At 39.1% G+C, this 23,471-nt stretch overlaps 2 protein-coding genes across 4 annotated transcripts; one reads left to right on the plus strand and one right to left on the minus strand.

The window, feature by feature from the left end:
- Nucleotides 1–399: 399 nt before the first annotated feature.
- rgs20 (regulator of G protein signaling 20) lies at nt 400–13,572 on the plus strand. Of its 2 annotated transcripts, none has more exons than XM_040018219.1 (5): nt 400–1,198; nt 7,749–7,915; nt 9,299–9,373; nt 9,471–9,705; nt 10,437–13,572. In XM_040018219.1, the coding sequence occupies exons 1-5, from the start codon at nt 1,010–1,012 to the stop codon at nt 10,623–10,625; spliced, it is 855 nt and encodes a 284-aa protein (XP_039874153.1). In that variant the 5' UTR covers nt 400–1,009; the 3' UTR covers nt 10,626–13,572. The 2 variants fall into 2 exon arrangements, with proteins under 2 accessions (XP_039874153.1, XP_039874162.1); XM_040018228.1 differs by lacking the exon at nt 400–1,198 and adding an exon at nt 5,844–6,089.
- A 656-nt stretch (nt 13,573–14,228) lies between these two features.
- On the minus strand, nt 14,229–22,322 carry tcea1 (transcription elongation factor A (SII), 1). 2 transcript variants are annotated; one of them, XM_040018205.1, is made up of 10 exons: nt 21,962–22,322; nt 19,277–19,339; nt 19,084–19,189; nt 17,481–17,583; nt 16,984–17,129; nt 16,823–16,879; nt 16,138–16,292; nt 15,834–15,980; nt 15,591–15,662; nt 14,229–14,629 (listed from the first exon to the last, which is right to left on the minus strand). In XM_040018205.1, exons 1-10 carry the CDS (start codon nt 22,034–22,036, stop codon nt 14,621–14,623), a joined length of 933 nt encoding a protein of 310 aa, XP_039874139.1. In that variant the 5' UTR covers nt 22,037–22,322; the 3' UTR covers nt 14,229–14,620. The 2 variants fall into 2 exon arrangements, with proteins under 2 accessions (XP_039874139.1, XP_039874132.1); XM_040018198.1 differs by having other exon boundaries at nt 16,984–17,132; nt 21,962–22,290.
- Nucleotides 22,323–23,471: the final 1,149 nt, after the last annotated feature.

Genomic DNA, 23,471 nt, shown 5'->3' on the forward strand with positions numbered 1-23,471 from the left:
GTATTTAAATATAATTACAGCAGGAACTCTTTCACATCAAAATCCTCATTTATTCAAATTATTAACATATCAAGAAGATGTTCTATATCTGCCTATCTAAATAATTCAGGCACATGGTGGAAATTGGTGGCTCGTAAATAATTTATTACCCTAGTCAGTTGATAATATTTTGTCGTGGTTGCATTTATTACATTTCAGTTGACTAATGAAATCTAATAAACACAACCAAGACAAAGTTAAAAGCTTAAATATTAACACAAGAAAGTAGAATTTATAAATATAGACTGTAACATTTAAAATATTCCAGAGGATTGGAAATGAGAAGACACCAGCCAATCAATCACAATCAGCTTTGCTGTTGGCTGATGAGGTGTTTGAACTTTGTGGATTTGTGTGGATGACAGAGCACTAAAGTCAGATGAGAGCTCACACCAAAGACGTTAGATCTGTGTTGATCCATGCATGTCTGTAATAAGCACACAAGTATGACACATCAGAATCTTCTCAGTAAAACCCCTAATAAAAAGAGGCTGGCACCACTGTTGCCAGCAGATTGTATGCGTGCATATCAATAGCGTTAGACTTATTTTTGCTAAATGTTTCTTCTACAAGGTCCATTTAACAATTTCCATTGGAATAGAATTCAACATTTACAATCACAAATGATTCCAGGTCTACCACTAGTCCCTTCACTGTCCATCTAACTCAGACACTAAGACCTCCAGGCTTAATCTGGCCTAAGCTGGTGAGACGCACTAAAGCACAGAGGAATCAGGATTGCATCCACTGGGGACATTGTCCTAATCCCCTTCTGCCCTCTCCCTTGTAAACACTGTTCTCTTCGTCAGGGTCGCTCATGCTTTTCCCCACCTCTCGCTCTCTCTGTTGCGATGTGCTACAGAACGGATGCCGGGACAACATAGAGATGAAAGGAGTGAAAAGTGTGGATTTCTTATGATCTCAAAGAGACTTGAGCCTCACGTGGTGAGTGAGGCCTCATGGTCGGAGCATGCCATATGCTAGAGCGGTGAGGCAGTGGGAGATCAGGCCCACGTCTACACTGCGGGGGATCAAACGCACTAGGGCCCTGATGTGGCAGCGGATACGGGGACTGGTCCGGGCCTGCCGGCATGGTGCGGGGTACCCAGTCAACTATAATGACCCAGACCGAGAGGAACAGGAGATGGTGTGCCTTGAGGTATGGATGTGTAGTTTTTGTTTGTTTTTTTCTATTGCTTTTTAAAATGATTATTTATTGTTATATATAGCACTAATACTAATTCTACTACTACCATTTTATTTGGAGCTAATTTTCATGGAACTCATGCAGTCTCTATCTAATTAAGTAAACCTAAAACTCTATAACAATTTAATACGTTTTCCTCTGAATATATTTTACAGAATTTTCAACATGCTTAGCAGTATGGTTCTTATGTAATACAGCGCCAATAATCAACACAAGATATCTAAAAATTAACAGAATACTACTGTTGACTATTGTAATCCTCAGCAAATGAGACATCCTTCATGCTATCTTTTGTTGTTACGGCAACCAGATTGCTCTTGTAGCATCATCAGCTTTTTTTGCTTCATGCCAAACTTCTATTCAGGGATGCACTTCCTGTTTGAACGGGGCTTAAGAAGATTAAAAGATAGCGTGCCTTGAAATAGTGTGATACAAGTCATTAGAAATCTAAAAACCAAATCACATGGTCAGTCACACAAAAATGGCTGACAACCTGCATTAACATCTCAGTGCGATATTTAATAAGTAATGACCGAATCAGAGTGTTGTGGATACACTCACAGGCTTACAATGTGATTTTGCTTGGAGTTTGGCAACAGAATCATTCTCGGTAAAGGGATAAACAAAGATTTCCAATGGCTTTCTGTAGTAAGGAGAGTCGTGTTGCTATTCACAGTGGGGAAGGGATTGTAAGAGACATGTGAGGACAAGGGAGCTGTTTCCATAATGAGAGAGGAGTCAGTGGAGAACTTGTGGATGTTAACATCAATCTTAGAAAGCCATAAAAACCCTTCTCATGGTAGACAATGATAAAGCACTGGGTTACACATTTTCTATTAACATATACTGATGAGAGCAAGTAAGGAGTTATCTTGCCTTAGCAGATGCAGATAACTAACTTAAAAATCGGGGCTTTGTCAGTCTGTCACCGAGCTGCAGCAAACGTCTCAATCTGATTTCAAACCGCGGACAGTGACGCGCAGGTTGAAACCTTCAGATCGCCAGGACACCCTGACGTAGCTTCACGTCAGAATAACTCTGAGTCTACTAAGTCTATGCTCAGTCTGTCACAGTGAAGAGCATTCATGTGCAGCTTTTGATATCAGGCTATTAAAATGATCGACTATGGAGTTTATTTGATTTGTTTTGGATAATGAACTTCACCTTTGGCACATGGATACTTATTTTCTACCAAAAAATGGCTTGGCCCGTTGTTATCTTAGCAACACTTTATCATATTCGGACAGCTTTTTTCAAAACCAACTGTGAAAGAAATTTCATTCATTTACAAGTGATTGTTTAATTATGCTCCAATTGCAAAGAGACAAAGTTCAGACAGAATTACAAAAATTATAATTGCCAATCCGGAAAAGGCCAGAGCTCTTAACCTTTACTTCAAAGAGGTCACTGGACCTCTTTCCATTTTGTGACTGCTGGCGGACTCAAGCAGAGAATGATGCTTTCTGTGTTCACTAACTTTCTTGAGTCAAACTGAGCTACTGGTACACAGCACCGATCACTCTGTGTCCTTAGACACTTCAATTCAAAGAGCGAGAAAGAAAAGGGCCTTCCATTCCTCCTCCAGGTTCGGCAGAGATACAACAGACAGTGTGCATGGAGCAAGGCAACAGAATTGATTCGCAATACATGAAAGAATAACAACCTGAGCGAATGTTCCAGCAGCGTTCACATTAATGCAAATGAACAAAGATGTGAAATCAAATTAAAATGGAGAAGCCAAGACTGCGCTTACTTTCTGGCATTGGGAATAGACATACATATTCTATACAGCAATGCTTAAACAAGTTCCCTCCCAGTTTATTATTTTTATTTATGTTACAGTTATTTACAGTTACTTATTATTATGTTGTCCCATGGTGACCTCCCGTCTATGAGGATGCACACCATCCCCATATTAGTGAAAAATAAGTTCTTTAACCAAAATTCAAAACATCCATATAGACGAGAATGCATTTTAAAATGCTTTTCAGTGCTTTTCTGCAGTTGGCTTTTTCATAACAGGCGTGAAAACCTTTTGTAATCGTGTTCATGTGCTTTTGTTTGTGAATTTTATACTTGCTTTTGACATTTGTTTGATATGTTGTATGGTTATAGGTTTTGCTTCAGGCTCATGTTTATTCATATATTCCTTTGCATTTTATTTCATTGTGTGTAAATGCCACCTGCCAACAACCGCAGATGAAAATAACCACATGGCTAAATCTGGCATAACTGCATGATGGGCATAAGTGGTCATGCAAAAGTACATTGTACCTTTGAAATAAACTTAAACATTAGCATATGAGAAATGAAATGTCTATGACTCCATTCAGCTCCAGAGATCAGCATAGGCTCTGAATGGACTGTAAAACTCAAAATTACAAACAAGATTTTCATGACATTAAAGAAAGCGGAGCCAGTATTACAGGATGTTGCTGTGCACAAAGCTACAAAATTATTTGTCCTGCAAAGTATTAAAATTGTTTAAATTATCCTGAAACAAATTTATTTGCCTCTAAATAATTGTGCTGAACTGGATCCCTCTGTGACGTAGCTGTTACGTAGATAAAGTGATGTTAAATTTAAAAGCAAAAGAAGTGATGAATCTGTGACTCAGTTACAATAATTAGCAAAACTGATTTGGCATGATTAAACTGAGTCTGACATTTAGAGTGCAAACAGCAATTTGATCAACACACTTCAGGGGAACAGAACAATTTATTACAAAACAACAACAACAAAAAAACAAAAATGGCAAGTTAGATTCAAAGAGAGATAAAATTATATTTGATTGATTGATTTGATTGAACAGCTTCTCACAGATACCATGCATGATCTCTTGAAGTGTTTAAGTTGGTAACCATAGACCGTCTCCAGAACCTACCTGCATATTTAGCTCCAGTAATCAAATCTAAAGTTCATTCTGTCTCCCTTTAACCCACACAATGACTTGAATCACTTTAATCACCCACTGAAAGATTCTATTCATCTCGTCACACGGCTCTGTCGTCCTATTCTCCTTTGTGACCTTGTGTGTTCAGGCAAACTCCCACTTCTGCTCGGCCTTGTGCCATCTGAGGAAGTGTGTGTGCGTTAAAGCATACACCCACATAAGCATCATTTATTGCTTGTGTGTACGTGCATGTGTCAATCTCACAGGGCTATCTGTGGGTCTAACGTGAACACAAGGGGAGGTGTTAAATGAAGTGCTGTGGAGAAAGTCACATGATAACATCTCGGGGGTAATAAAGACGTGTCAGTGCTCTAAGTGCACCCCGGTTGAGCTCAGTCACAAAGTAAATAATGCGAGCAGGAAACAAATTCACTCTTTGCCCCCTTTTTTGATAAAATAACAGAACAGATGAATGTCTGTTTCCCAAGTGGAGCCACTGGCAGTGTCATAGAACAGTACTGGGTTTTTGCAGAAAGTGTAAGAACAGTTCTCCATGGAGTCTCCACACTCACATTTTGTACCACTTCTTATACCAGAGTGGAATTGGTGAGATTATTTTTTAGGGCACCAGGAGGCATCTTGACTGGCAACATGGCCCCAAAAGACACCGCACAAAAGCTCTGGTGTAAATTAAGAGGAATAAACTGGGTGTGTTACACTTTAGTTCTGCAGAAAAGACAGGTATTGTGGGCAGAGTGCCACCTGGTGATAGTAAAAAAGCAATACATGGCCTATAGTCAAAGCAAAAGTGTCATTAATAGCATATAATGGATCACACTGAAGATGTATGAAAATATATTGTACTGCATAATTATACTCTGTAATGCCTGTGCACATGTGTAAAATGATCAGGGAAAACCAAGTGAAAGCTCATAACACTCCAAAAAGCTTTCCATGTTGAAATCCATGGGCACACTTTAAGTCAGCAGGATATGGTGTCTTCCTATGTTGTAGATGGACGGAGCACATCGTGTTAGTGCCGTAGCTCAGTCAACCTCCAGGTGGCAGTGTTGTCTTTTAGAATAACACGGGTCGCAGGCCTGTGCTGTGGATTAAAACACGTAAGTCTGATAGATTATACTCTGTAAAGGAAAGGAAATTAAGGGGGGGATAGAGGAGGAAATAGAAGGCTATTCACTTATATCCAAAAAGAGACAATTCACATTGAAAGGATTTAGAGGTAGAAGTATTGCAACAGTATTCAAATATATAGTTTCGTGATCCCTCCCCTGTTTCTGGTTAAGCCTTTAAAGCGTTTAAACAAATATATTCTCCTGTGAGCGGATAAAACATACCGTATGCATCTGAATTTGTGCATGGCGTATCCATGCGTTGAAATATGAGCTCCGGGGTTTCTCTCACGACGTAATGTCACACTAAACTTCACAAATGATATAACATTAGTTGGCAAAGTCATGCCATCCTCCTGCAGGGTTTAGCTGAACGCAGTGGTGCACTTCATTAGCCGCTGAAGGTTTCAGCACCACAGACAGCGACTTCAAGCAAAGCCTCACTGGCGCAGTCACCCCGACTAAAAAGTGTTTTTCCCCCCTGGTATTCTTGTTAAATATGTTGAGATTTTTTAATAGCAGTAGCGTTAATGGATGTTTTATTAGTTTATTATTTATATACCTGGTACGAGTTTCTAATAAACTTGCCTCACGCAGTTATTCCTATAATGGTCTCTTACTGGAGTCTTTCAGTACCTGCTCAGCAAACCTGTGCCATACTGTAGGGTTTTATGCTCTTCGTCGGTCTACTACGAGCTTGAGAGAGGGCGCATGCGTACTGACTTGAAGCAGCCGGTTGGGGGGGGGAAAGCCTTATGTGCCATCGGATGTAATCAAGGCAAAGAATTACCTCTTCTCGCTGTGCATACATGGTGAAATTGTAAGTACTGGTAGAAAAAGCGATGTATCGTTGCACTGACATGTTGTGAGCGGAGCGTTTGAGGCCGTTTCATGGGTATTTTTTTCTTTTTTCTTTAATGGCATGTAACTATCTAGCTGTACAGCGGGCTTTTAACGGGTCTAGGCAGTGTCTTTTCGGTGGTTGTCCAGGGCGATGAAGCTCTACGGTTCTTCGTGGTGGCACTTTCCATTGATATGATTCGCGACTTGCTAATGCAATGGTTTCTGCTGTGAAATCGCCCAGGGGCCATTAAACCTCAGTGTCGTCCACGTTTATGCCGCTGTGAAGGAGAACAGCGGTTTATTTGGCGTTATCGTGATTTATTCTCTGAATTGATACGAGCCCCCCCACCACCACCTCCTCCTCCCCCCCATTTCATCGTCTATGGCTGTTGAGTCGAAGCATAGCCTACTGCAATAGTGTCAGCTTTGAAGTACCCGAACACCTAACGCGTAAAATATGCCATTCGGCAAGGCGCACGAAATCTGCAGCTGAAGCCAGCTCCGAATCTGAGTGAGAACACGGATCCATTTTAGAAATGACCTAACGGTATTGTATTCTCTGAAGGATGTGATAGAGCGATGCTGCGGTTATAGATTTGCAAGCTGCGCCTTCAGCCCTCCCCGCCACCCGTGGACCAAATCTCTAGACATTTTTTTTAAGCATCATTTCTTGTGTCAGGTAGTGGCCGGATGATGCCGACAGCTTTGTTACATAAATGATCTGACAGGATTTGGCAGTGCCTGACCTGATGATGACACATTTGTTAAAATCATACAAGAAGTCATTCTCTGAGCATAGCCTGTCTGTAGTCTATAGGCCTACACACCAAGGGGATTCTGATGAATACACTACAGACCTATAGTCACAGTAATTACTCATGTACATGATAAATGTAGCCCAGAGGTTCATGACAATCTGAGCTTGTCAACTACAAATCCCTCCTCACTCCCCCTGAAAAAAGGCAAATGTTTTCAATATTTGCAAGTGTATTTAATTTATTGCTCCACTTGGATTCAGTGAGCATTGTAAATCTTTTAATGTGGTGCTTTTACAACAAGGCGTTCACAAATGGGATATTTTACATGTTGGATTACAGATATCGAACCTATGGTCTAAAATCCATTCTCTGTTTTTTTGGAGTGTGTGAGGGAGCACACAGCCAGTTTGAGATTAGAAAGACTGAAATGTTCTTGGCGGGTGCGTATTTGGCAGCAGGCAAAACAAAATCAGCAAAGTGTTACTCCATACTTGTTTCCTCAAAACAGCATTCCTTTGCAGCGAGACCTCTGGGGATGCTGGCACATGCTTCGACCAGAAAGCATCAGCAGCCCATCTAAGAAACAGATTGGTGTCAACCTGTGAGGCAAATCTAAATACATTTGATGAATCTGTCCTGGTGAAAGTACCAGGGGGAAAAATAGACTCGTGATCAGGATTTCACACTATCATCAGCTCTGCTGTCAGAACACCCAGTGATGCCCTTACTACCCTTGTTACCCTGGGACTGATTTGTATCACATGAATGCATTGCAGGCCAAGAGATTTTTCTTACAAGACAAAATCTCTGTTGAATACTATTTCTGACATGAACAGTCTGAACTCAGCGCCTCCCTCTCCCCTCCCCTCTGTCTATAGCCCATGGGATCAGAGCGGATGGAGATGCGAAAGAGGCAGATGTCGGTGCAGCAGGAGTCGGCAGCGGGGGGAACTGCACCGGCCCAGCAGGACCAGCCGGGCCAGGCTAACCCACGGGGCTCGAATGCATGCTGCTTCTGCTGGTGTTGCTGCTGTAGCTGTTCCTGGTAGGTGTTTCCCCAACTGAGAAATCACCAATTGTGGCACAAACATGGCCGACATTATTGCACACAAGGCAGGACACTCTCAGCTACCGTGTCTCAACCGCAGGATTCAGCTTGTGCTTCATGGGCTTGACATTTTTTTTCTTTTTTTTTGCGAATCTGTATCTAGCAGCACCGTGACAACAACGAACTAAAGATCATGCAGGGAGTGCATCTGCTGGGACCATTTCACAGTTTTAATAAGCCCATTAATTGTCTTGATTTCTGTAGTGTTACTGGAAATTTAGAGTTGGAGTTGGAGTAAAAATCAAAGTAGTTGGCAAATATATATTTGACTCTGTAATTTTCTGTAATTGAGTACAGTACAGAGAGCATATTTAAACGATACTGACATATGGCTAAAGTTGCAAGAAACTTTTAAACTTACAACTGAACCTCAAATATTTTGGGGGGGGAAACAAACTTTTTTTTGTGAGGCTGTTTAACCTTTTTCTGATAGGACAGTGGCCTCAGGGTGGATTCAAACCCAGGTGTTCTGGATTAGTTTTACAGCATACGTGTCTCCTGCTTAACCCACTGAGATAAATCTGCACCCCTAGTTGGAAACACCATTAAGTGAACTATTTTCATTATATAAGAGACAGTTTGCAAAAGCACCGCCATGCTGGCTTTGATTTAAAAGCCAGGAGTGGACAGCCCACGAGAGGCGTTTGTCCAGTCAGTTTCCGCTTGGTGTTTGTGCCGTTGTAGGAGGCTAGGAGGGAGCTCATCTGTCAATCATTTATCCTGACACTATTTAGTTGCTGCCCATGAAGCGTCCAGTACTTGGAAAGCAGTTGCAATGCTTCATGTCCAAAGATATCAGTGCAGCCACGTAACATCGAGCACACTCACACGATTTAATAAACGGTGGTTAAATGTGTACACACAGAGAGAGTGCATACAGCAAATTACAAAGTAGGTTTTCAAGCAAAAATGACAATTATTGGTCTCAGCTTCTTCTCATCATAGTTAACTTTACATGTTTGTGATCACGGCTGTTGGTTAAGTAAATCAAGCTACATGAATACACACTTTGGCCTAGAAGACACATTATGACGTGTCATACACAGTAGAAATAATCATTACTTGATTTCATACACACATTCACTCTGCGTGGACTTGTGCATGACTTTAAAGGCCGAATATGTTGTACTACATTTAACTTGCACTTCATATAAATTATTGATGTATTTGTTTGATTAATAAATATACTAATAAAGAGCTTCTTTGTAAGCACACCTGCTAATAAAATGGAGGAAAGCTAAATGTATTCATAGTAACTGTAATAGTATAAAATTCTTATTTCGCACACCAAGTATGTTTATATGTCTGTGTTACCATTAGGAATGAAGATCGAGATGATAGGAACCGAAAGGCATCTTATGACGTCAAGGAAGGGACCACAGACTGTGAAGACTGGTCAGCTTATATCACTGTACAAAAATGTGTTTTGATTTTTTTTTGTAGTTAAATGCATCCTCTTGGCTAAAGGCACTCTCTCGCTTATTCTGCACAGTCCTAAGCCCACGTTGGAGGAGGTGCGCTCATGGGGGCAGTCGTTTGACAAGCTGATGTGCTGTCCAGCGGGGAGAAACTCTTTTCGACAGTTTCTTCGCACTGAGTTCAGCGAGGAGAACATGCTTTTCTGGCTAGCCTGTGAGGAGTTCAGGAAAGAGACCAATAAGAGTATGATAGAGGAGAAGGCTCGGGTCATCTACGAAGACTACATCTCCATTCTATCGCCTAAAGAGGTCAGAGAGCTTTGATTTAATCGTTTTGCAAAATTTAGCGACCTGTTCGAACAAATACTGAAAGTATGTGTGAGTGTGAGGGCGCATCTAGAACATCTAGAAACAGCAGCACACTCCTTACATATTGAGCTTTAAACATCTAGTGATATAAACTGTTAGCGTTAGGCAAAGGTTAGCCATTTCCCCTTGACTCCAGTCTTTGTGCAAAGCTAAGTTAACCAGTTCAAAGACTGTATATAAAAGATGGATGCAGCCTTTGGCTCTGAGTGGCTAAGAATGCAAAAATGAGCCTGTTTCTTTCTTCCTGTTTGGACACTTTCTTAATGCACTTCCACTCTTAATCACTAGTTTAGATTCTTTTTGTTATACAGCATGGTGTTCATTTTGTAACTTATTGTCCCCTTGGGGAAAATATCAGTACAGAGAATACAGAACAATAAGCCACTACTGCATGATTGTAAAGGTTTCTTGGTTTTACTGGTGTGATCCATGCCTTGAATAAGCCTGCTAGATGGTGACAGCTGCTAGATGGTGACAGCCAAAATGCTCCACTGGAGGCTTCAGTGAGTGACTGCACAGAGCCCTGGTCCATCTTTTCTTTACAGTCTATTAGCTTTCAGGTCGTCATCAAATTTTCAGTCGTGAAGCAAACAGTGACATTTCTCAAGGTTTTGTCGCACAAAAAGAGCACACGCTGTTCTTCCCTAACGGGCTATTCTCTCGACTCCCAGGTGAGCCTCGACTCCCGTGTGCGCGAGACGATTAACAGGAACATGCTGGAGCCCACATCGCACACCTTTGACGATGCCCAGCTGCAGATCTACACACTAATGCAAAGAGACTCGTATCCCCGCTACATGAACTCCCCAGCCTACAAAAACCTGCTCAACACCCTGTCAGAGCAGTCCCCTGAATCTTAGGGTGGTGATGACCTGTGATCTTTTAACTCTCTTTACTCCTCTCCCAGACCTTACCCCCCTTTTTTAAAATTTTTTCTTTGTATGTTCAGTGTAGGATTACATGAATCAGGCCTCGGGCCTGTCCCCTCCCAGGGATCTCAGCGCTATTGTGATCTGCACCTGACTGAAGACACTCAGGTCTTAAAATCTCCCGAGGGCTTGACATCACAAGTACTGCTACAGATCAACAAAGCAAAACACTCCAAAGGAATATGAATACATTTTAATTCTTTTGTTTTTCTTTTTCTTTCTTTTGATAGAAATAATCTATTTTATTTGTGTTCAGAGTTTTTTATGGTCTGTTGTTTTTTGTATGATCGTTTGGGGGGAAAATGATTCCTACTGTAGACTATATATTTATGAGTTTGTAAATAGTAAAAATGGAATTGTGGGTATTTTATGTGGAAACGCCTGGTTCTATTTCCTGCGTACAAAAATCAAAGCTCAAGTCAAAGGCTACACGTTAGCTCTACTTGCAGGCAGCTTTGTGGGGTACTGTACTGATTTTACCTTGGTTTCACCCCGTTTGGTCCCCTAACCTCACACTTCAGTACCTGTGACAGCGACTTGGCAACTCCAGTTCATGTAGAACTTGTGCGTGATTGAGAAATACTGTAAGCGTGGTGATCAGCGAAGTAACAGAAAGTGACAACAGCTCTTGTCACGGCGTGCAATTCGTTTCCTTAAGAAACTCAAATCAATGATGGAAGGGTGTTTTAACTTTTGTTACTTGAGCTTAACCACAAGAGATTGCCTGTCTAAGATGTTTATTTGAATTCAAGTGTTACTCACTGCACACCTCATAGGTTTATTATAGTTTTACAAGTGTGACATAAGTAATTCTATTTACCAGATGAAGTATTTTTTATTTATTGATGTATACAAACAATACAGAAAAACAAGTACAAATCATATTTAAAGTCCTATGATGGACCAAACTCTACTAAGCTGTCAAAAAAACTTTAAATAATGTTATTTTTAAAGAGTATATGGCTCTGTTTTATAGGTCTGTAATTTCCTAATAACGTTCCAGAAGGTTTCCTTGAAGGTACTCTAATTTGAGACTAAATATAAGGAAAATTATTCCATCATTTAAACCCAAATAAATATGAATTCCTATTGTTGTAAGGCCTAAACAGCTGGAATGGAATCTGTTTTCACGCTGAGAGTAAGAAGATTTATGATGCTCTTAAGTTTTAAATCTAAAGCTTTTCATTCTCAATTTCCGCTTAAGTATTTGCTCGTATTTATTTGACTTTCTTCTCAGGCTAACTAGACTTTATTCGAAGTCATTTCTAGGGAACCTTCTGGAATATACTTTGAAATGACCAAAAAAATCACTATTTAAGATTACATAGCTCGTCTATGATATATAATGAGACATGATTATCAGTGACAGTAGGTTTCCGGCCAGGTTAGCAGCAACACCAAAGCTACCATGTAAACTGTGCTCATACGTTTTATCGAGTGTTTCACTGAGTAAAATTGGAGTTGCCAAGTGTTTAATACTTTTATGTACTCTAATAGTTTTAGTTGAATTACTTTGTTGCCTCACAAACGTGTCACTCAAAGACAAGATCCTCACATGGGGAAGTGCCTTGACATTCAGTTTTACGACATCTTTCTCATGGGCAGCGGTTACTTTCAAACGCTTGCCATAAGCGTGGTTACTGGAGCGTGAAGTCAGTTTACTGGAAATTGTCCCTTTCATTGGCCAAAATATTAAGTGTTTTGTCTTGATTTCTTAGTCGTGACTACATCAGTTCACTTTGGTAGGGCAGAGGCTGACGACAGCACATGTCAAACAAAGATTGGCGGACAGGCCGGTTGATCTGAACTTCTTACCAACCTGCGTGCAATCTGAGTTGATGGGTTCACTGCGCGGATCAACCTCAAAACACAACCTAAGCCAGTGGTTTGGAGTGATGCCTATAAATGTTTCTTTCTTTTCTGTTTACTATATGAAATGTGTTATTTTGCGCTGAGTTTACTGAAGAATACATTTTTAAAAAAAATACGAATAATGTGAATGTTTACAGTAAATGGTTGATTTTTTTTTTTTTTTCTGCTACTCTTCGAGAAAATAATGACTTGTGGGCATTTCGATTAAGATAAAATAAAGCACAATAATTTTACTGACTCTGGAATGATTTAATCAGCAAACTGCATGACACCAATATCAGTAAAATGTGTCAGGAAACGACTTTAATAATGTTCTAACAGCAAATTCAACCAACTCAGTTCACTGATAGGAATGGAAGAATTCTTTCAGTACATCTGCCCCTGTGTAAGTTTGAGCAGTTTAAATTCATGATTCTGTTGGAAGACATTTCTTTTAAAAATAACGCAGATCAGGTGAAATCCTAATTAAGAACATTTAAAATCAAAAGTAATGAATTCTGTGAACTCCTTGAAATACACGGTAACGTTCACATGAGCACAACATGTCAATTAGAATTAAACAAAAACAGTTTAACTTAAGTGCGCAGAGGATTGTAGCAATATGCAGTTACTTGTGTACCACACTATTTTGAAATGCTTTATAAACTTTGAAAAGTTCATACTCTTTCACAGTACTGTGCAAAGGTCTTGAGCCGCATCTTCAGACAGTATAATATTTTTTTTTTTTCCTGAAGGTCTTTTAAAGTTTATCTTTGAGAATTAGCTGCTTTTATCTTTTTAGTTTTTGTTTTGTTTGTTTGTCAAGCCACTTAACCCTGATCTGTGAAACATAAAAGCAAGAGATGAACCAGTGTTGTGTTGTTGTGTCTACACATAACAGACAACCTAGCATAGAACCAATTTTAAATTCTATATTTAGGTACAAAGGTAACATAGTTTGACAGGTACAAACGTGCAACACTCTGTTAAACCCATTTAATTAAATAAAAAAGATAAATTCTACTTAACTCACACATTGACAGTTTGATTTAAAATTCACTGTCTAAAATTTTATGGACCTAATTGTAACTATATAGGAATATTTTGCTGTGTCTGAATTTTATACAGGGAGCTTCTTTCATAAAAATGGTCATCGAATTCACAATAAAAAAAAAAAAAATGTTGTTACGACAAAGGTTCAATTAAAAAATAAATAAGAACGTGAGATAAAACATATAGAGAAGTGTAATGTCTACCACCAGGCCTTCCTCAGTTTTAGCCCTTTTCAATGAATAAAAAAATCTTAATCTTGTATTACTGTTCACTTTATGTGGTGGTGAAGCAGCAGAACAGCCCATCAACATAAAGTGGTTGCACCTGGCTATTTCAAAAAAAACAAAAAATCCTGGAGGAAGCCGAAAACAATTGGTGCATCTTCCCTTCTCCAGCCAACGATATTATCCTGTCCCTGGATGGATTAATATGCATACATCAGCATTCGCTTTGATGTGATGAATATTCCATCAATTACAAATGTATACTCTGTAACACACACACACACACACACACACACAGAAGATGTCTGTTCTCTCAGATCCGACCTGCTTAGTATAATTTTAAAGATTTAAATAACCAGAAGAGACTGAAAACCCATCATAAAAGACAGCTAATGAAAAGCAGCTCTTTTTAATCAAATGGATTACACTTTATTGGGAAATTAAATAAAACAATGCAATGTTGTGAGGGGGAAGCAAAACAACATTGTCCAAAGTGTTAAAACTACATATAAAAAATGCAGATAAAAGAGCATGATAAGATCCATCGCATATATCTGACGGTGAGAAACAACTAATAACGCTAGTAAAATAATTTTTAGGGGAAGGAGTTGAGGGAACCAACAATGAGCTCAATCTATTAACAAGATATTTACTTAAACAATAACCGCAGTGGCATCTTTGTATGGCATGTTGTGTACCATGTACCACAGAATAGAAAGCTCCAATCTGTTGCAGATAGACAGAATCTGGTCCAGGAATTTTGCTACTTGTAGGAGTGCCGTGGATGATGCCGCAGATTCAGCAGAACTAGAACAAAAAAAAATTATTATAATAAAAATGATCAAATAAAAAAAAATAAAAAAATCATGGGATAGGATTTTTTGTTGTTGCAACACTGATCTTCAAGTTACAACCAAGTAGATAGAAGGCAGAGTCATGAGTCTTCTTCTTGGCCATGGTATTTGTTTATTTAAAAAAATAAATGAAAAAACAAATAAATAAATAGAGCAGAGGGCACCATACGCATACCTTTAGAGCAACAAATTGCAATAAAAGCAACAACAGCTTCACACACCAGATATGTGTGCACTGTGTATTTAGTCACTATCACACATTCAATTAACATACACATCGAGCAAGTGCGGTCTTTACAGACCCCGCAGTCATGGAAAATCTACTCCCATGGATGTTCGGCTGAGAGTCTGACCTCTACAAACAGGCCCTTTTAGATTTTAATCAACATGAGCCTGAATGTGGCATCAGTTAGCCGTTTTTCTAAAGGTACCTGACAAACAGATAAATGCTTTCTTTAATCATTTCGAACTGGCTAACATAATAAAATATCTTTCATCTCCTTTCTTTTAAAGGAAAAATATCAATATAATTTGAGACCAAGAACTTGGGAAGACTTAATTACTAGTATACCCCAAACCTGTATTACATTAATAACATAAGCAGGACTGAGGCTTAAAAGTGTAAATTTGAAAATAAATGTTTTTGCTAATTTAACACCAAAAGACAGCTACTCTGTTTCTGTGACCCAAGAGATGGAATAAAACAAACAAAATATTGACATCAGCATTACGCATCTGCCAAACTGTATCTTTAACCATTTGACTGGTTCCACAACTGGTACATCTCTGCTGTAAACGAGCTTAGCGCACTATCTAAACTTCTATCGCTGAAGTTTAAGTCTGATGGATGATGGAAGTCTACAGGCTAATGCATTCCAAGACTGACTCAACAAAACCTGCAGTAGGGCACATACCTTCCATCTATTTCCACATTCATTGCAGAAGACAAACGTGGTCATTGGCTCATCAGCACTGCGAGTTTGAACCTGGGAAAGAAAACGGAAAAAGAAAGTCACTTAAAAATCATAGACTACTAAATCAGCGTATGCTCTATCAATACCAATATACATGGCTTTTATCAGATTTCACATTGTCTGAACAAATTAAATAACTACAACCTCCACAAAGACCTCTACAGGCAGCCTGCATATCCATACCTGTGTGTAGGTGCAGCTCTTTCCCTTGCATTTGCCGCAGGTGAACAGATCAGTCTGAGTGCCCCCAGTGGTGGCCATCTGGTGGTCCCTGACAGCCTCTTTGGTCAAATTCTTCCTCATTTCCTTCAGCTCATCACTGGCCATTTCCTACAGCGGTGGAAAAAATAAGAAAGAAAGAAAGAAGTGCCAATAAGTGTTTAAGTAAACTAAATCTGCTATCGCGAGAGAGCAAAATATATAATTAATGACAATTACTAAGGGCACTGTTTGTCTCTTGAGATTGTGCCATCAACAGCTCACACACCTCTGCGGTCATCTTAGCCATCCGCTCAGGGGTTACGCTCCCGCACAGCACGGTCCTCCTTAAATTCGGGTTCTTCATATCCTTCAGATTTGAGATTCGGCTCCTCACGCGGTTCTTATATTTCATGTCTGTGTTCTTAAACTCTTGGAAGATGCGTAATTGCAGGTCAAAGAATTCAACTTCACCGATGAATTTATATAATAATAACAAAAAGAAATCCCCGGCCTTTCAGGTGGCTTAGTGCTGATGCTTCTAGTCGATTATTAGAGTGGTTAATGTAGTCATTTATCAAGCATGCCTACCGTTCTTTGTTTTAGGTTCTCCAGTGTCTCTTTATTTGTGTAACACGCTATAATTAAAGGGTGCTAGTGTTCAGACAAAACAAGTGATTCAAAAGATGAAAGGCACAATGTGCTCATTTATATCACCAGCACCAAAATACACAACAGACACTGAGAAGACAGTAGCTATATCCAGAACATCATGAAATAACAAAACTCTGCCTCTAAAGAGTTCAATCAGAGGGCAGGGATAGCTCAGTAGGTAGCGTGGTCACCCCATAATCGGAAGGTTGGGGGTTCAAATCCACCGAACAGCTACCCTACACAGTGTTCCCCGGACACCTGATTAGTAATTTCCCCACGGGGAATCAATAAAGTATACATTATTATAATGTAAAGGATATATTCTTCAATCTGTGCTCCAAGTTCGTCACAATCAGCACCAATAGCGATATAATCATCTGTAAAGGAAAAGGTATCAGGCAGTGGACAAAAACAAAGAGTAAGCAAACACAATTACAGATAAGTGCTTTGGAAAGTTTGTCATATTAACGTTTCAGATCACCTCCAGTCTGCAGAGCGCTTGCTAGCATCTCTCTGCACTTAAGCCTGATGGAGTCAGATGTACTCGGGGCACGAGGAAAGGTGTTGATTAATGTGTTGGGAGCAACTTCACTGGGTTCACTCTTGCTGCTGGAATTGCTGCTGGAGCTGCTATGGGAGCAATAAGAAGTGTCATAATCAGTTCTGAAGCAAAACACACTTAGAAGCAGAAGATATAGTAGGTGCTTTCAGCTGCTAACTTGTTTCCCAAGGACTCATCACAGTGGATGGATCTAAATGTCTGATGTGATGCTGACTTTACACCAGATGCCCTTCCTGAGGCAACTCTCCCATTTATCCAGGCTCAAGGCTTGAACTATGAGTACACTAGCTTAGCTGAGGCTTGGTTTATATATCTTCTCCAACTCCTAAGTATGAAAGATGTATTCCAGGTGTACACTAAAATGGAGAGCATTGCTAAAAGCGTGTATGAGGAAAAAAAAAAGTTTTCCTTATTACCTTTCTTCTTTTGCCTCTGGGCTTCCTTGTGAAGGAGAGACGACAGGCGTTGATTGTTCTTTCCTCTTCTCCTCTGAAGCTTTATCTCCAGCTCCTGGCTCATCTGGAGAATGAGTGAGGAGAATTAAGAAGGCATCAGAATCAAGGAAGTGAGAGGTGAAGGGAAGGCCATTCCAGAAGCTTAATGTTAGCCTGCTTTATCCATCCCAAAACCAGTTTTTATGTGTTTTTGGGTTCACTGTCCTGATGGAACACCCAACTGTGTCCAAGTTTCAACCATAAAGTTGTTGATTTGGGGTAAAGTTGCAAATTTTGGAGGCAGTTCTGCTTCATAATTATGCCATCAACTTTGTGCAATGTACCAGTAGCACTGACAGTTGTAGTTATGAGCGTGCAATCAATCATGATCACTATAGGCCTTGTCAAATTAAAAAGACATTGCAGAAGCTTCAGCATGTTTTAAAAGATTTGAGTGTATGTATATATTTGAGGCTGTATTTGACCCAATGTGTTTTTACCCTATGTGGATGAAAGAAAATCCAAAATAAATTCAAACGTTTACACCCAATTTTTTTTGTTTTTGATTTTTCTCATTAAAAAAGAAATAAGAAAAAGAAAAGTTCAAAGAAATTACTAAAAGCCCAAAATTACCATCACATTCATGCCCTTCTCCACAAATGCAGCCAGCCATGAAACATAAGGAGCCTTTCACATCGGACGCAGCATGGGCTGCAATTACCGCTAACTAGAGCGAAGAATCCAAAATTTGTGTGGTTGTGTCGTGTGGTTGAACTGGCGCAGCAGTAGGCTTCGTTTCTACTGGCGCGCCTTGATTTTCGCAGCCGGAAACCGTTATTGCGCGGCGCACACAATAGAAATGAATGGGTTTCAGAGCACAGCACTGTGCGTGCCGCATCCAATGGGAAAGGGCCTTAAGGTGAGATTAAACAAAATTAATATTACGTTGTAATTTCCCTTAAAGCGTCAACATAAGGCTGGGAAATGAGTGGCCTATGTATCAATAATCATTATGACATTCTAAACGGATAATAAACAAGAAACAGTGAAACTCAAAGAGAAATCCATGTATAGATCCAATTATAATAGAAAAGACACATTCAGTCCCCTGCTGCGGTATTGATTTCACTTTACAAACCACAAACTCTTTAGGCATTTAGAAAAAGAATAAGTATTATGTCTATTTTACACCTCAATAAAAACATCTCTTCTCTCTAATCTTCTCTGGCTGATGCTTGTCTTTACTCAAATCTTCACTCAAACTGCTGGCTGCTGTTCATTTGTTTGTGCTGCTGAACAGCTCACTTACTCACAACTCCGTGGGTTGTGAGAATTGGTGTCAGCAATTTATAAAAAGAACAAGAGGACATTTTTGACAGCTGGTGTACCCGGCAGAGTGCAATGTGTTACAGTAAAAAAAGGGGAGGAAAAAAATTCAAAATTGGCTCGATTTCATGAAGATCGATAGGCGTTGATACAAGCATTCCTAACAGCTTTAAAGAGATATGCAAAAGATATCTCCAAGTACATTATAGAAGCAATTTTGCACAGCCTGAAGTAAACAGAAGACAAAAATAATAATTACCCAAAAGCTTCTTCCATGACTTGATCAAGGATTTTGCAAGAGATGTAACCTCCTCATCTGTGCTTTGTTTACGGATGGCATTAACGGACATCCCGATTCTGGTAGACTGTGGAAAAGACATGGTGTCAGAGCATCTGGGTTTCGGCGCTGCCTGTGTCCAGGACAGAGCCAGTGAACATATGAGCAATGATACCTGCAGCAGCTCCAGAGTCATGGGGATACTGCGCAGCTCCTTCAAGAGATCCAAAGCTCCAGCCTGCAGAATAAAGTGGAGGGATGATCATTTAGACCATAACACACCTTTTTTTTTGCACTAAACTGATTACTCAGCTCTATCATCAACATGAGTAAGACCAGAGCTGTGTTTAGCCACAAGAAAACATAGTAAAACAAAAAAGGAAAATGTGGTGCTTCGAACATCCTGCTATGTTATGGAAGCTTGTGCTAATGGCAGCTCATTCAACACTCTGCACTGTCTCAGTAATATGGCAGGATCTATACACATGTTACCGCTGATACATTTGCACATCTCGCACAAACACCAAGAGCAAAAATTTGTTAACACCTTTTGGCCACTTTTAAATAAAAGACTAGTTAAAAGACAGATGTTGTTCAAACTGGCAGCTTCTTTGGATTCAATCTACTCCAGATTATATGTAATTTAGGAATCCTTAGATATGGAAGCTGAGCAGCAACAGTCTGAACAACTGATACTGGCCTTTCAGCCTTGTCTGCTTTTATAAAGTAAGATGACACATCCAGGTGATTGTGACCAGTGTTTATCTTCTGGGTCACATCATCGGAGGTCCAGGTCTGCCAAGTAAAGCCACTGTGCCCCATTGGCTAAATTATTCTGATACCATTTAAAATGTAAGTTACATTAATGAAAAACATATCCACCTATATGACTAACTGCAGTGCAAAGTTAATTATTCAGTTAACATTATTTTGGTGCTTCTGCAGCAATTGTGGTAACTAGTTTGACTGAGGAAGACACTGAGCAGATTGGCCTGTGCAGGTCAGACTTTGGGCACTACCCCTCATGTCTCTTTGAAATTAAATGTGTTAAATGTGGTAGGCAAGCGACAGGGCAGGACATCTGCTAAACGAAGACTGTAGCTAGATCTCCAGCTCTGCTAGAGTAATCTCATTGAAGCATGTGCAACAGATTGCCTTTATTATTACTACTAATAATAGTAATAATAATAGTAACACCAGAGGAACACTGTCCATTTAAACAAACAAAAGCAAAGTGAAGGGGGGGGGGTCATATTTTGGATTTAAGCCTGAAGTACTTATATTAAGCAGATAGAAAAATGTACAATTGGTTTGTCAGTCAACTGGGAAAAAACAGAATAATAATAATAATAATAATAATAATCTTAATGGAAATCTATTTTCTTTGCATAACAATGAGATATGTTATTGTTAAATAGTGGAAAAACAAATTTTATGGTATTTTACTCAAACAGAAACCAAAAATATGTAGAACATGCATATATCCAGAAAACAGTAGGGTTATGAACGGGGTAAGCACTTACAAAATTTTGGAGGTTTCACACTCCAAATTGCTATTAACAAAATCATGTAATTGTGTTGGGTTATTTGTCAAAGACATTTTAATTTTATTTGATGTTATCCTACTTATTTTGAGAAATTACAGACTTTACAAAAGAAAGTTATACAAGCTACAAATTGCTCCAAGCTCAAAACCTTTTTTATGAGTATAAACTTCTGAAGTTTACTGAATCTCACATTTTTCCAAATTCCCGTTTAACATAAAATGTAGTATTTAAACTCAATGACAGACTATATGAGCTTATCCCAATATACACTTCCTTTCGCACACACAACACACAAGAAAAACAGCTCTTGAGGAGAAACTCTGTATAGTAGGCATTTTTAATAATAGACCACCCCTCTAAATTTTAATTAAGCACAAGAAAAATCATACTATTTTCATGTGCCGTTGGATTAGTGTAATTATACTTCAGGATAGGGTAATTTTAAGATATTTTCAGTGATCATGTATGCTGGGCATCGTACACGTATTCTGTCTATATTATCTGACGTTTAGGCTCCTATTTATAAGCTCTGTGCGGAGTACCATTTCACAATTGAATTGAAACTATGAAGCTAACTCTTTCCTTACACTATGATGGTAATCTCTTACAATCTCCCGACTTTCATTTTTTTGGGGATTCTAGATTGTATGTTGGACTGTTACAGTCTTTTGATTACATTATCTTTTACACTTTAAGGTTCCGTTTATTAATCGAGGAAATAATCAGCAGATTAACGGATAATCATTAGCTGCAGCTTTGTTTATGTTTATGCAATGATGCTTGGACTACAGGAGCGGCAGCTTGGTAGCTAACAGTTAGCCAATTAGCTACTAAGAAACCTCCCCCAAACAAACCCCAAAATGAAACCTAACCCGAAGGATAACAGAACAATATCACTCTAATTTGTTTAACGATTTGATATTCAGTCATTAAATTAGCTAAAAGTGACCAGATCTAGAATTGTATTATTGCCTTGCGAGGTCATAAAGCTGACAGCGGTTAGTAGGATGCTACGTGGCTAAGTCCTAGCAACATAGAAACCTCCCATTCACATAAACAGACTCGCAAGGGAGCTAATTAGCGGCTAACCCATTAGTCATAACAACAGGTAGGTTAGCTTTGGAGCTAATTGCTGAGGGCAAGGACCGGAAAACCATCGTCAGCGGAACAACACAATAGTGCAGAATTTTTGTTGACAACTTTGGGGTTATTTAGCACACGTTGAGCCCGATCCTGACCGGATTTTCCAGTTAGCGCTCATGTTAGCTACACCATCAGTCAGATCGGCATTCATTCCCTCACACACATCTTACCCCGTTTTTCTTCTGCGCCATTTTATCGATCTTCTTCGCAATTCTGATGACCTCCTCTTCTTCCTTTTTGCCCATGGTGACCGAGCTGGTAAAGTCCAAATGAATTAGAACCAAGCCAGAAACTAAATTTGCCACAAAGACCACGCCACTGAACAGAAAGCAGCGGCAGTGACAGCTAGTCGGCGGACCGGGACCGCACACCGACCGCAGCAGACCTGACTAGTAGATGCACGATGAGCTCAAGGGAACTCAATCGACATGCAACCTTCTGGAAGCCTGATATCCCAGAACAGCTATCACCTAGACAATTTAATCAAAGAAGAGACTTTCCGAATACCGAGATAAAACTATATTTCATAACATCTGCCAATTTTATCTTCGTACAAAGCCTGGATTTTTTTTTAATCAGCATGGCGACCTGTCGTTAGATAGCGCCAAAGTGCCACACGGATCTAGGTTCACAATCGGAGACAATCCAACTTGACCAACAGCCTTAACACTCCGGCTTTATGTTTTCACAAAAACAGTCACTCACACAACAGGTTACTGTCCAGAACTTACACAATTCATAAGTTGTAATCGCTTTGTATTTTCTAGTTAGTTCTAGTTTTGTTTTTTGTTTGTTTTCTGTTTGTTTCGATGTATTGTTTTTGAGGCAGTTCATTTCATTCAGTTTCCAGAGCAGGTTTGCTCGTTTCAGTTTAGTTTTTATTGTGTAAAAATGTTTATAGTTTTAGTTCAGTTTTAGTCCATCAATACGTCACTAGGCAAGATGTGGTAACATTTTTTTTACCAAACTAACAAATACTAAAACTTCTTATATTTCTCTATATTATTATTATTGTTATTATTAATATTATTATTATTAGCTAGTTTTCCAAATTTACAAACTAATTTCAATTAGTTTTAAGTGTTTTCAATTTTCCATTCTTTTTTATTTTAGTTAGTTAAATTGTTTTTTTCAATAATAATAATAATAATAATAAGTAACTGACATATATATTACTGTATATTACTGGCATCAGAAACTCAGTTCAAGCTAAAAAACTAAAGTTACACAAGACAGCTGCCATTGTGCAGGAGGCAAGGTACACCCTGGACATGTTGCTAATCTATTGCAAAGCTATTGTGGAACCCGCCTAGCCTATATTTTTAACTGGACTTCATATTTTTGAGTTTCATTGCCCTGCTTTACCAGTGTGTAAGTTTACTGACTCATTGCATGTGTTCATATTTGGTCAACAAAGCTCATTCTAATAGATCAGAAAAGAAAGTTGGCATCTGACCTTTTGGATATAAAATGTAATGATGTTATCCTATTAGACATATGTGTGAAACCAGGTGAATTTGGCATAAAAAAAAAGCAGACAAAAAAATCAGAAAGATCCAGCTTGTTCATTCTTAAGTGCAAGTATGTGTTTGTACAGATTCCTTCAAGGGATAGGATACAATATGAGGAATATTTTATTTAAAAGTTAGGAAAGGACTGAAATAAATAATTTACAGGAGA

This window comes from Simochromis diagramma, unplaced genomic scaffold, assembly GCF_900408965.1.
Source record: "Simochromis diagramma unplaced genomic scaffold, fSimDia1.1 OVJJ01000205.1, whole genome shotgun sequence".
In the NCBI taxonomy this organism is placed as follows: Eukaryota; Metazoa; Chordata; class Actinopteri; order Cichliformes; family Cichlidae; genus Simochromis; species Simochromis diagramma.